This window comes from Ischnura elegans, chromosome 12 (assembly GCF_921293095.1).
Source record: "Ischnura elegans chromosome 12, ioIscEleg1.1, whole genome shotgun sequence".
Lineage (NCBI taxonomy): Eukaryota > Metazoa > Arthropoda > Insecta > Odonata > Coenagrionidae > Ischnura > Ischnura elegans.
The window spans coordinates 55,829,184-55,843,133 of record NC_060257.1 but is presented as its reverse complement, the minus strand read 5'-3'; the positions used below and the strand labels follow the sequence as shown (position 1 = coordinate 55,843,133).

Here is a 13,950-nt window from a genome sequence, read left to right as displayed (position 1 = left end):
TAATAATTAAAAAAGGCGTGTGGAAGGGGGTGTTAGGACACCAGTCGTGTGAGCTACCATGGCATTTGCTACCAGATGAGAAGAATTTCTATGAATTCTTGCTGGTTATGTACTTGATAAAACATGCTGTAGCACACACTGCAGTTTAGTACTACGGAGAATTGAAGTATATTCCATACTACTTGATACCACCCGTAGCCCGAATAGGATTTCTAAAGACTTAATGATGCTTGATAAAAGTTAGGTAGATGTAAAATGGATCAGAACAGAAAAATCACTCCAATTTTATCCAGAAAGGTTCCTAGTTGTCTTATTTTCAAATAATAAATAATTAACAAAGGCACCAGCTGCCACTGCTATCACATTTTATAAAATAATGGAAAAATTAGATAGCTACCTCTCACATACATCATTACCAGACAGAGAAACTGGTTAAATTTGCATTTCTTAGTGAAACTTAATTCATGTCTGAAAGCCTGTCCTTGGTAATTCCTAATGTAAATACATATGTATATCTATTTTGTTTATCTTACCCCAGTCGGTTCCAAAGTGTGCTCTCTCAATGATGCATTGTATTTCATCAGCCTCTGATGTTTAAATGTGTCATTATAATTGACTTCCAGAAATCCAGGTTTTTTGGTAATCTGGCTGATTATTGTGCAACAATTGTAGTTCTCTTAAAAAAAACCCTGAATGTGCGGCATCAAGGCACACTACAATACATATACTTTTTTTTGTAAAAATACTGTTTTTATTTAGGTAGAAATAATTTTTAACTTTACAATCAGCTTTATATACAAAATCAATACAACAATTTCTCCACGCTCATTACATAATATACAGTTGGATAGTTCATTCATTTCAGGTTATTCAGGTATTACCTCTTAAGATGAAAATATAGTTGTGAGGTCCAGGTAATATTTTTGCTCAAAAAATAAGTATTTCTGACTGAAACAACTTCAGGACAAATACATTTGTACCATTTGACCCATTTGTAGTACTTCAAAACAATACCACCATTTAATAAATACTGCTGTGAAGTTATGATGAAAAGACCACGATGGTATGATGAACATGACATGTATCTATCTGTTCAGCCTATTTCCAAATACAGTTGACCAAATGTACAAAATAAGAGAATTTTATGACATTATTTATAAGTGTTTTTAGATCTCCAATTTTCAGACAGGCAAAACAAATTTCGACTGCTCTTGGATACATTTCATTCAATGTGTAGGTATGACTGAATACCACCATTCAAGACATTAGAATTTTTTTACGATAATGATAAAATCTGCAATCCGCATTCCACCCTTATATTTCTGGCTTTATTTGAGGTGCCATTCCTCCTCAGAAATTTGTCCTTGGACTAGTGCAAAATAACTCTCTTTGTAATATTCCATGATACTTTGACCACCAAAGAGTACGGCCCTGGGGAATTAATTTTCTTTCAACTGTTTAACGGCCATAGTTCGTTCAATCACTTATATTCCATGATTCTTTATTATTCCAACCTTACGTTTCAACTTCTATATAGAACTGAATAGTCATTATTATTACCATGGTCCTTATATACTGGTTGCTAATCTCCTGACATATTTCGGAGTGTTGCCTCGACGGACGCTTTTACCCCTCAAACACAATTCTGGGCACAGTCGTGCTGCCCCTAGGGGAAAAATGGAACTAACTGCGCTGTCGGCGGCGGTTCAAAAGCATATCGGGATGAGAAAGAGTGTGATGTGGACGATTTATTAGATTATCTGATCGTTCCTCTAATAAATCATCCACATCACACTCTTTCTCGTCCCGATATGTTTTCGAACCGCCGCCGACAGCGCAGTTAGTTCCATATTTTCCCTAATAGTGTCCTAATAGAGTTGTGCTTGAGGGGTAAAAGCGTCCGTCGAGGCAACACTCCCGAGCTGGAGATTAGCAACCAGTATATAAGGACCATAATTATTACCTTGTTAATCACAATATAGTAGTTGAAACCCAGGGTCTGAATAATAAAGTTTTGTGGAACATTACTAAATGAGTTATTTCGCACAATAGATATGTATGTGGTTCCTCCAAGTGGAGCCTGAGCACTTGATTGATAGCTTGAGCTAGACTCCCTTGAAAATGACTGAGAACACATCGAAACCGGTTGCAGAATGTTAAAATAAGTGTGAAAAATGCAATAAGTGCCTTTATTTTATTTTAGTGTGATATATTTTCCTTGGAAATTTACCCTTCTTGGACAATTTGCCTTCTTCAGAATTACTCTCGGGACTTTGCTGCTGGTCTTCAATGCAAGGATGTTCTCGCTAAGGACATTAGGGCTAATAAGTCTGGAGAGTAAGATTTCTGTGAAGGTTAAATAGTCCTAAGAAAGTAAATTTCCAAGGAAAAACTTCTGAGGGGAGTAATTAAAAAATGCCACACATTTTCAGTTTTACAGTTATCTGTCTTCATTCAAAAACTGCACACTTAAATAATGTTAATGCATGCTTCTCACTAATTGATATTAAGTATTAATGACAGTGTATTTACAGGTACAAATTTTGTAGAGATTGTTGGCAAAAAAATCAGCTTTTTCCTGAAATTATTTCAACTTGGTCTATTTACAGAGGTTGATTGAGGGAAAGTCTTTTTAAAACAAGGCACCTAAAAATCTTTAAAATTCTATTTTGTAACACCGCTTTTAACTTTGGGTATCTTATGGACCTCCTATATGAAATATGTGCTGTCATTTACTCCATCACTTCAGTGATATTTTGTTTGTTTGAAAACCAACTGCATAACACCTTAAAAGAAACAATAGAAGAAATCAAGATGAAAATAATGAAGTATACATCTGAGGGATAACTCCTCATTTTGATTCACCATATTAAGGGTTATTATTTTCATTGCATTCACTCCACTCATAATCAATTAATGCACTCATTAGAACTGATCGATTTACAGGTACACAGAAATAGGTCATTTAAATACACTCAGTGTCTTTCATGCTTGACAGTGTTCGTGTATTTAGAATGTGGAGAATGGGCAACAAATGCTATTTTGCCAATCTGGACTATGACCCATACATATGCCTTTAGCTCTACTTTCTAACCTCATTAGAAATACATAGAACAAATCTCAAATTCATTGCTGGGAAGTGAAATTATAATTTGCTTTCAGAAACATTATTTCCTTAATTTAATTCTTGTTGTGTGTGTTGCTCAACTCAAGCCAAGTTATTTTAAATATGAGCAATTGACACATCACTCTCCATGGAAACTGGAACTGTATGAAAGATGAAACAACAGTGCTTGAGCTAGGTCTACGTCATGTATAGACATTTTAGAATAACTCGTAGTTGACTCATTGATTAAATAAGGACAATTCTGCTGCCACTGACCTCATGGATATGTTTTCACTGTCATCATTGTAACCAGTTGGCCCACTATGAAATTATTCACGAGAAAACACTCCAATGCCTTTTATATACTTGTCAATGTAAGTTGACTTCTTTTTAGTGTTACAATGATTATGAACACTTAGGTCCAGGGCAGGCACTGGCGTACAGGTCTGATAAATGTCTTGATGGATATTTTGAATAGATCAGTCACAACCCAACCCTTCAGGCGCCCAGTTACATATACCACCGATTGGATCGAAGGTTAGATGCCTTGGGCACTCGTATTCCCAGCCCAAGATGTTCCCTTCCACCTCGGCACAAGACACAAATCGCCGATTACAAGATGGTGGGATGTTATCATCGCTTCTAAATGCCAGAGGGTGGGGGAAATTGCCACGATCCAAACACTGAACAGTTCCGTCTACTCGAACGCGCACTTTCTCAGAGGTGGACCCGGTCGGGATGTCAAAATAGTCGTAGTCATCATCGTCTCCAGCCGGCTGAACTGCTGGTCGCCTCGTCGTGGATGTCCTTCTTGGCAGGCTCGATCCTGCAGCGCGTGAAGACCCAATGGATGAGGTAGGCCGAGGAGAAGCTGCAAGAAAACAGTCATACGATAGAGAGTTTGCATTATTGAGGATCACCATTGGAATGTAGAGCTCAGTGTAAAGTTCTCGGCACCAGCAGAAAAATCTGTTTCGGACCTGTGTGAATCGTTGCAGGGTTGGATGGACTGTAGCAGGCTCATAGCCAGACATTTGCTTCAGGGGGAGCTTGGGTGACGTACGGATTGCCTACATTGGTAATTAGTTAATTCCTAGCATTTGTAAGCAATACATTTTGTTAAATAAGCTATGAATTGTGTTTGTAGTCATTGAAGTATAGTCCTGAAGTTTATAGTTATTGTTTTTTTTCAAAATGGACCTAAATAGTTATGTGTTATGGCTTTGTCTCCATAAGCATTTGATCCCAAAATCTGCCTAATCTTTTGAAAGTTCTTAAAGCTAAACCTAATGATACGTCTCCTCAAAGCGATCTGGTGGTGTAAAATGTGACAAGCTTGTGAAATTCTATAGTGGACAAATCATTCACCTTCACTGCAATTCAAACCTGGATTCCTCAGTTTCCACACATGGTATTGATGCTTCAGTAGCTTAACTGAGTGAAGCACTGGGCCAGAAATTGAGGTATCCAGGTTCGAATCCTGGTCAAGGCCATTGATTTTTTTCTCAGTGGAATTTGCACATTTGTGCATTGCGGGTGTCTCCATAAAGTTATCAGTGTGGCTAGTCCCTGTATACTAGAATCATAAAATATGACTTATTACTGTATTGAAAATGGAGTGTTTGGAGATAAGTGCCTATGAGCTAGTGGCCTCTGTGGTGGAGGTATCACTGGCAGTCGCAGCAAGGGAAACATTTTAGGTGGCTGAAGAACCTTAAGCTAAGTGCCTGGACTGCAAGGATAGAGAACCTGGCTACAGTCCAGTCGCCGGGAGTTGTCCGATGAGCGGCAGAAGGGTTTAGTTCGGGGTAGGGGGCAAGGTTGCCTGGTAAGAAAGGGAAATGCCCACATCATATGTAAACAAAAGAGTTCCGTGAAGACAGGAGCCGGAAGGGACGATGAGCGTGAAGGACCCAAAAGAAGAATCCCTTCTTTTGTTGATTTAAAGAATGGGTTTGTTTCAGTGATTCATATGCATGCGGCAACGTTGTATGACTAGACGAGGGTGTGAGGTGTATTTGGGGGACAGCCATTGGCTGCAAACTGTGCTGGCGCAGGGTTCTCCGCCCCTCCTTTTGCACTGTCATCGGACAACTCTCGCCGGCCGGACTGTAAGTACCTGAACTGCAGGGACTGAGGAGTGTGGGTGAAAATGACCATTCTCTCTCAGGAATACATTGGCAACACTTGAGCTTGTTGCCAAACACCCAGAATTTGCTTCCATAAGTTTTTTTGGATTTAGCCATTTCAGTCTTCATCCCATGAGCAGAAGCTTATGGGCAGTGTGATATACATTTCCTGTGAGACTCCAATTATGTTTTCATTTTTATTCCTTTATCAACAATCAACTCGGTAAACATGAGAACTCTTCCTTCAGCCAATTCACTATGAAAAGTTTTTGGGTACTGCCTTTGATCTGATTAGTGCTAGTCTTTTTTAAGAGGTGCATCTGCATAATGCCCATGGTCTTTTGACTGATATGTACAATTTTACTTAGAATTTCACGAAAATTCCAATGTGAATGTGTTGAAGCAATTTTTTCATTATACTTCTAATTCATCATCAATGAAAAGTTGTTACGTCTGTTAGGCTGCTTGGGAAGAATATTTAATTAAAAAAAAAAAAGAATAAATATGTATCAAATGGCTTCACTTGGTGGAACCACATATTTATAGTTCAAAATAAGTTGCCTAGTAATGTTCCACAAAAACTTTTATTGTTCTGATCCAGGGTTTAGTATATATTCTGTAGTATACTTATATAAACATTATAGATCACGATATATGTATATATTAAGACCTTGATAGTGACGATATACTAGTAAACCCTGGGTCAGAACAATAAAAGTTTTTGTGGAAGATTACTAAATGCACTATAGAAGAATAAACACCCTGCCATTAAACCTTTTACTGCCACTGGGCCGAGATATCGGCCCTCGCTGGTTGAGCGAAAACTGCCGAATTATTTCACTTTTTTCGTGAATGTGGCCTTCTCAATGGCTGTAATTTATGTTAACCCCCATAATCTATCTATATCTATATATCTATCTATCTTAAGAATTGGGAAAAAAATCTAGACATATTAAATAAATTTAAGTAGCTGAAAAATTTTTAAATCTGAAATGTTGCTGATTCCAGAAAATAGCCTTGGCAGTCCTCATACATCCCACCTGAAATGGGCTGGCAGAGAAAGGGTTAAATCATTCTTTGTACATATCCCTCACGCCGATAGATTGGTTGGCTGGCACTTGAAGGGTAAAAAGAACTGAGACAAATTAGCATGAGCATCATATTCATTAGAGGTAACCCTTGAATGAGTGAACAGTTTTTATTTCAAAATAGTGGTTAGTTAAAAAGAGTGTTCACTTACGTCTTCGTGTTGAAGGTCTTCTGATTGAAGCTGGTTTTTGTGATGTGACTTCAACTATAACCTCTTCACTCTCTTCAAACAGATCACCATCCCTCTTATCCCCAACCTCGTCATATCCTTTTCCGTCAACCACAACATCTGGCGTGTTATCCTTTTGACGCACAGTGCCACGTATGGCAGGAATCTTTCTTTCCTCTCCCACCTTGTGGAGTAATTTTAGGTATTTTAAAATGCTTCATAGTTATTCAATACAGTTAAGAGGATGGACCTTAGAATCCAGGAAGGTAGGAAGATGAGCAAGACATTTTGATTCAAGAGAGATAAAATTCATTTATGACAGGACAGAGTTGAAGAATAGCAAAGGATAGCATCAAATAGCTTTTAATAAAACATTAAAAACTTTACATACTGATTGACATAGATCAAGTTCAAGCTTACTTGATGGCATATATCATGTGAGCATGTACTTATTTGGCTGAACATGAAACTTTTTATTTGAGCAAATATCATTGTCTCCTGCTTTAGGAACTCATCCATCATGATCAGCCTAGAAACCATAAAACTTTACCCAAATGGAAGACATTTCAAAGTAAAATAACCTCCCAGTCTTATTATTTAAATCTAAAATCAAATGATTCAATTAGAATAACAAAAAGAAAACAAATAACAGAAATGTTAATTTCAACCCACCATGCATTTACATGCAAACACTCCGACTTCAGGCACGTGGTATGGTTGACTTATAAGCATAAAGTTGAATAAATCATGCCTTGCACCTAATGAGGTTTCATCACTGTAACTTATTTCCTTTTCAGCATTTTACTCACCATATTCCTATCTAAATTTATTTCTAACCAGAAATACCAATAATGTATGGGTATCATTCATTCTATCAGATAGAACATTAAGAAGTAACCAGAAAGCATACATATCTGAAGAGTTCAATCAATACATCTGTCAGTATTAGTAGCTCTGTTTATAATCCATTTTAGTTACTTCATACACCACTGAAGACCTATGAAATTTCAATTAATTCAAACGTAGAACTGGCTCGTTGTTTGTGATGCATTGGAATTTATTTGACAATGATCCATGCTATTTCTGAATAAGTAAAGCATCATTTTATGTAATGGATATTGAATTCTCAAAAAATGACGAAGTATTTTCATGGAAAGCTAATTCCAAAGTTTATAAATACATATTAGATAGTTTTTTTAGTATGAAAGAACTGTGCATGGATGTTTACATTTCAAAACCACACAAAGGTACTTCAGCAGGTACATGATAACATTTAGAAAATTGCTTTTATTTTGATAGAGTTTAATGTTATAATCACCGGGTGATTCAGTGGTCAGCAACCTTGATTATTCATGCCATTACCTGTTGGCTGGACTAAGGCAATGCATACGTTCAATTTGTCCTGTCTTGAAGTTAAAAAATTGTTGAAATGATAGTAAAATTTATCTTCTCTTGGCGGGATTAACCCTTTAGCTGAGATTGTCTTAATTATAATAAATGCGGTGAAAGCTAAGCAATAAGCATATTTTTCCACTGCAGCTTGTAAAAATTAGCAGGTATTGAGCAGCTTTAGAAACTAGGATGAGATTTTTTTCCAAAGGATAAGATGGCTATCACTGTCATGCACTAGAAGCAGTTTATTGGCATAAGGCATTAGTTGATTAATTTGGAGCAGAAATGTTTTTAAATAAATGCTCGTTACTAGACTCTATTTAATATAACATTAAAAGTATGCTACTCTAGTATATATATGTACTCTTTTTTGATTGGAATATACTTTTTTAGCAATTAAGTTGGTCCAGTATATTGCTTATAGACACATAAACTAATAATTCTGATTATAGTCAGTGTGATACATTTGGATGACCTATGCATAACTGTGTATTTCTTCTGCAATCAAAAGATTGAGAACCCTTTAAATTTCAATTCAACGGTTATTATTCTAGTCATTTTATTGTTGTATTGAATAATGGGATGCTCCATCGCAATCCACTAATAGAAATGATTAATTTCACCCTGAAAAGGTTGCTAGCCCCTGTCTAAAACATTCAAATCAAGACATTTACAATCATCACAAAGTCAATTCCCCAGGCAGTATGTGAAATTTGAGGTCCATTGGCCGATGAGTAAGTGAAAAACTCACCCAGGAAAGAACTAGGCCAAAAATTGAAGTATGCAAGTGTGAAAGTAACAAGTAACAAGATGAAAACAGTAGACAACACTCATAAGTCCATAGCTTCATGACGGACAAGAGGAAAATGTTAGGCACATAGAAAGCACCACCAAGAATTTCCAGAGTTGGTAATAAATATGAAGAGTTAGGCAAAGCCAAGCAGTGATTCAGCAATGGTACAAGATCTCAAGTCAATACCAAAGGTGCTGCAGCCAAAACAGTCGTTGTGTGGGATTCTGAATTGTCATCCCCTATTCTTGCACTGGGAATGACAATCTTCCTCCTTGCTGTCGTGACCCTCCGACGTCCAAGGGCCAATGTGTTTCCTCGAGGAGCGAAGAGAGGACGTCTTGAGGTAGAAATTGCTCTCTCAGTAGTGGAGGTCGTAGTGGCAGCATTGGTGGTTTCCTAACATAAAAATAACCAGCGTTAATTAATCCAAAAACTTCCTCATGACGCTGAATGTTGTAGAATAAAAAAAATTGCAAGATGGAAAAATTAATGATTAGAAAAAAATAAAGTTAAAGCCATGCTAGCTCATTGCAAACTGGAAAGCCGAGAGGAAAGTCTGTACAAATTCATGTTGTTGCAAAATTAGAGAACACCCTATTTTTCAGTCGGTACTGAACAGGTTATCTACATCTCATCTGGTTCTCTATGTTGGGAATTTATAAAAAGGATATTAAACAGGAATGGACAGAAGCAGATTTTGTTGGATATCAGAAATCATAGAGACTATAAGTGCTTTATCAAGGAATGATCTGATGAACATTATATTTTCAGCCAGGAATACCGGCAGTCTTCACCTAGGAGGTCCTATTCTTGTTGACATTTTGAAGTACAACACATTGTAAAATGTCTATCTTTGATAAATCTAAAACATTTAACTTTATCCTGTAAATAGATTAGAATCAAGGCATTCCAGAATTAGTAATATCACCCGTTTGAGGTTCATATTTTGAAAATGGCATTCAATATTTCGAAAGTGGTCGACAGTGTACGTATGTACTTTGCTATTAGTGAGGTGGAATAATTACATATGTATTGCTTTTTTCTACTCAAAATGTGCAGGAATTCTACTAATTTATACCTGCTATAGATCATATCATACTCGAATATATGGACTACACAAAAATATTGCCTATAAACAATTTTAATTTTGGATGGGAGTGTGCAATACTCAAACCAAAATCTGCTTCATTAATTACTCACGATAATTAATATTTTCAATAGTGATGACGTCCAGTCATTCAAACATTTTTCTTATAGATTCTTTATTCTGGGTGTATGCTATAATATGATAACTTTATGGTACACAAAATGTGCTTTTCACATGAAACATAAGGAACTGATCAGTCCTATTACAAATGGACCAGTTTCCTTTAATTTTAGTTATTTACATTTCAGATGTGTTATTGTTCAGGGGGTCTGCATTCTTTTACTCAGCCCTCACATAAGGCAATCCACAAATTGACATGAATGACACAAAAAAAGAGGGATAAAAATTTTAGAGACCATTCCACATTCATTATAACATTGAATATTTACAGATGAAAAATACAAACATTTGAGCTTTCACCGCCTTTTTCGATTTGTACGAGTGTCAGAAACAGGCGGAAAATAAATTGTAATCTTCCTTATCCATTTTCAAATTGAAATCTTCTATTCAATTCTCAAACATACAGCAATATATGAACCAGGTACCTAAGCCTAACTTTAATAGAAGTTCTAATAGAACCTTTTTTTTTTTAGAGAATTCATTACTCAAAAAATTCAACCACAGCTATTTTACAGGAATCGAGCTTCTTTATTTTTTCTACCCACTTTACTCATTTTGAAGATGCTAAACATTATATTTCGTCTTGTAGGGTTTTCGTTGTGATTGTAAGAGGTTATGTACTGTATAATACTGGAAAAATGTGAACTAAATGAAATAACATCTGAGTTGGTGATAAAGGATATATTAAACCCATTCTGTTTTTTTAAAAACAGATTAGGGCAAAATCACTTCCTTTAACGTATGCATAATACAATAATCATTTTTCTTGAGATGTGCTGGAAATATATGCTCGAAATTTATTTAAGTATACCAGGACTAGCCACGGTGATAACTTTTTACGGAGTCACCCGCAATGCACAAATAGTACTCGGCCGGAAATCGAGGGATCCGGGTTCGAATCCCGGTCAAGGCGAATGATTTTTCCTCTGTGGATTTTTCGCACTATTTGTGCATTGCGGGTGACTCTGTAAAAAGTTATCACTGTGGCTAGTCCCGGTAGACTTAAATAAGTCCAGAGTGAACACTTCTAGTGTTCAAAGTTCGGGCTTTGCTCTCCGGCTGTGGTGCCATGCGCACGACCTGGACTGCTAGTCGCATCATATGCTCAGCAGTCCCTACCACCTTGTCCGGTATAGTCCACAAATTTCCACAGGGGAGAATGACGCCTCGGTAGCTTAACTGGCTAAAGCACTCGGCCGGAAATCGAGGGATCCGGGTTCGAATCCCGGTCAAGGCGAATGATTTTTCCTCTGTGGATTTTTCGCACTATATATGCTCGAAATTCAATAAAGATCTTAATGTACTGGAGCCACTCTCTTTGTCTCCAGTAAATATGTAGCTTTTAATAATGAACTCAGTCTTCCTGGCAAAAAATGCAAGCCAAAATGAAAGGATCATACCAAATGTTACATGCAACTGTAATATAGAGCATTTGATAACTTCATGCAGAGATAGCTTGTAACATAATGTAACATAACTCATAAATATATACACCATCTGATACTCATGCGGTTTGAAGGATATCTATGCTATGAATTGCAAGATATTGGAATTTTTTTTTTTTTTAAAATGCACTGACGTAAACAAAAATAATCAGAGAAGGACTCTCTGTATATATTATGTATTGTCTACTATTGCTACCAACTATATATGTATGTCAATAGATGGAGAAATACTAAGAACTAGCACTTTGTTCTTTCCTAAGCAATTACTTTTCCCATGTAATTTCTTCGCTCTTCACTACCACTGATACTAAGAATGTTTTAGATTCTTTCTAATCATTATCTATTTTCATTAGTTTGTGTGAAGGGACTATGATTTAGGAAAGAAACTCTATTAAATATGTTTATCACCATCAAAATCATGACACATGACTCTGCGACGGCTAGCAGATGGTAAAGGTCAATGGTTAGTAGTCGGAAAAAATTCAATTGTAATCACAGACTACATACATAATATCACCTGCTTCACAACCATTATTTCCATCTTAATTTCTATCCTCCTCATATCTCAATAGACATGTATGCCTTTCTTGTGATACATATTTAAAATACATTTCCCTTCACTTTTAATTTGATTTCTCTTACATTGACAAAATGTAAAGAATTTCCTATTTGAGAATGAGCACTGCATGCACAAAGAGTAAAAATTGTTAAATTTTCATCAATTATAGAATTCTGAAATGCAAGAATATTACATTATGTAGAATATTGATAAGTAGAAAGGTATGTGTATCACTCTGTAATACTTTCATTAGTTAATACCTTCATGCTTATAAAGGATTGATACCATGGTATCGGTTGCTTTTAATTTTTTCCTTCATGCTCTCATGCAAAAAAATATTCAAGGGCCAAGTGAAATATTGTTGACCGTGGTATATATATTTTTTGATCTTTAGGAAAACTGATTTATTTATAAATGGTGGAAGAACTTAAAGATAAAAAAATATGTTAAACAGGCATTTGTTAAAACATACAAAAAGAGAAAATATGCATCACTCTTGAGTCAGCAGCAAAACAAAAAGCTTGGAAATAAGACGAACAAATAAACAAAGCATGGCACGCAGGATATGTTTAGGCACACTTGAAATAGAAAAATAAGCATCGGTTAATTTAGTTTGGGCAAGAGTCATAAACAAGGCATTTTTACAAGGCGTAACCTGGAAGGATGTAAAGGAGAGGAAAGAAACAGAGTGAATTAGCACGTATTTCACATTGAAGTTCACATCATTCCCAGAAGAAACAGGATAGAGCAGGAACAGGCACACAAGCTCAAAACACAAATCCTTTTCCAAACCTCGGTCTCATTGACTGGATTCGACGTGGGCGGCTCTTCCGAGTAGGAAACATCGGTTGTCACCACCAGCACCCTCAGGCGCGGCCTGTGTGTTGTGGGGGTGTCTTCTTCGGCCACTAAATCCAACGGCTCAGCAGTCGTGGGAGCTGTAGAGGTCTTTGTTACACCCCCATCCCTTCTAAACCCTCCCTGGCTCGCTTGGTTCTGTGAACCCCTGACCCCAGGATAAGACCTTGTCCTGGTCAACCCGATCTTGTTTTCGTGGTCGGTTGTAGTTTTCACACCTTCGGTTGGTGAATTAAACCTGCGGAATCCTCTTTGTATGAACGGATTCGTCCTTGTTCGAGCCTTTGGAGTGGTAGCTTCAGTGGTGGTGCTGGTATAACTTTTTCTTGTTGGAGAAAATCTTACATTCTCCTCGGGGATAGGAGAACTGGTGGTAGGAATTGTGGGGCTTACAATTTCAGGAATGGAAGTCGTTAAATTTTCACGTGGCTGCTCCCCTGTAGCTTCTGATGGTGGCTCTTCCTTAGGTGACATAGAATCTTGAATGCTTTGATTAGTAGGGGGAGGACGCTCATTTGATTCAAACGAAGGGAACTCATCTTTAGCCAGGTTACCACCTGTGCTGACACTATCATTTGGCTTGTCTTGGCCATCACTCACCGTTGTTCTGTTATTTGCATTTCTTGCACCAAGGAGAACAGAGTAGGGCACTCGAGCGACCGCTATAATCTGTCTCTCGGTGGCAGCTTCTGTCACTGAGGTGATGACTCGAGTGACAGTCGACGGTGCCGTTGTCGTGGATAAATAAATTGGTGAAGGAGGCTCTGGTGATGACAGGAGAGAAGGAGATGACGATGCAGCAATAGACGCAAATGATGATGAGTGGATCGGAGTTGAGGTTGTGGATGGGAATGTTGTCGCCTTCTCCTCTATCTCCTGTGAATAAAAACAAACCTTAATTTATTAACTTAATCACAGCTATAATTGATAATTTCAGGCTTAACTTTGTGAAACCTCTCCCTTATGGAAAATGAAAGATTAAACTTTGTTAGGTTCACTAATTATTTGAAAAAAAATGATTTATGGATTGCACTCCTAGGCACTCAAAAAGTAAAGGAAACCCAGCCAGCACTATCAGTAGTGTGCGAAATAAGTTGACAATATCTTCAAGGCTTGCCAGACATTTAATACAATTGCAATTAA

The 13,950-nt window shown here is 37.1% G+C and overlaps 1 protein-coding gene across 2 annotated transcripts in view; it reads right to left on the bottom strand.

Moving 5' to 3' along the window:
- Window positions 1-932: 932 nt before the first annotated feature.
- The window catches only part of LOC124168860 (mucin-5AC), a 184,061-nt gene continuing 171,043 nt past the window's right edge, over window positions 933-13,950 (bottom strand). Inside the window, exons 18-21 of one of the 2 annotated variants that reach the window (XM_046547218.1) lie at window positions 12,742-13,683; window positions 8,865-9,074; window positions 6,476-6,677; window positions 933-3,977 (exon numbers count right to left, since the gene is read on the bottom strand). In XM_046547218.1, the coding sequence (XP_046403174.1) occupies window positions 3,586-3,977; window positions 6,476-6,677; window positions 8,865-9,074; window positions 12,742-13,683 (1,746 nt within the window). In that variant the 3' untranslated portion in view covers window positions 933-3,585. The remainder of the gene's footprint in view (window positions 3,978-6,475; window positions 6,678-8,864; window positions 9,075-12,741; window positions 13,684-13,950) is intronic. The other variant, XM_046547219.1, reaches the window with a different exon arrangement.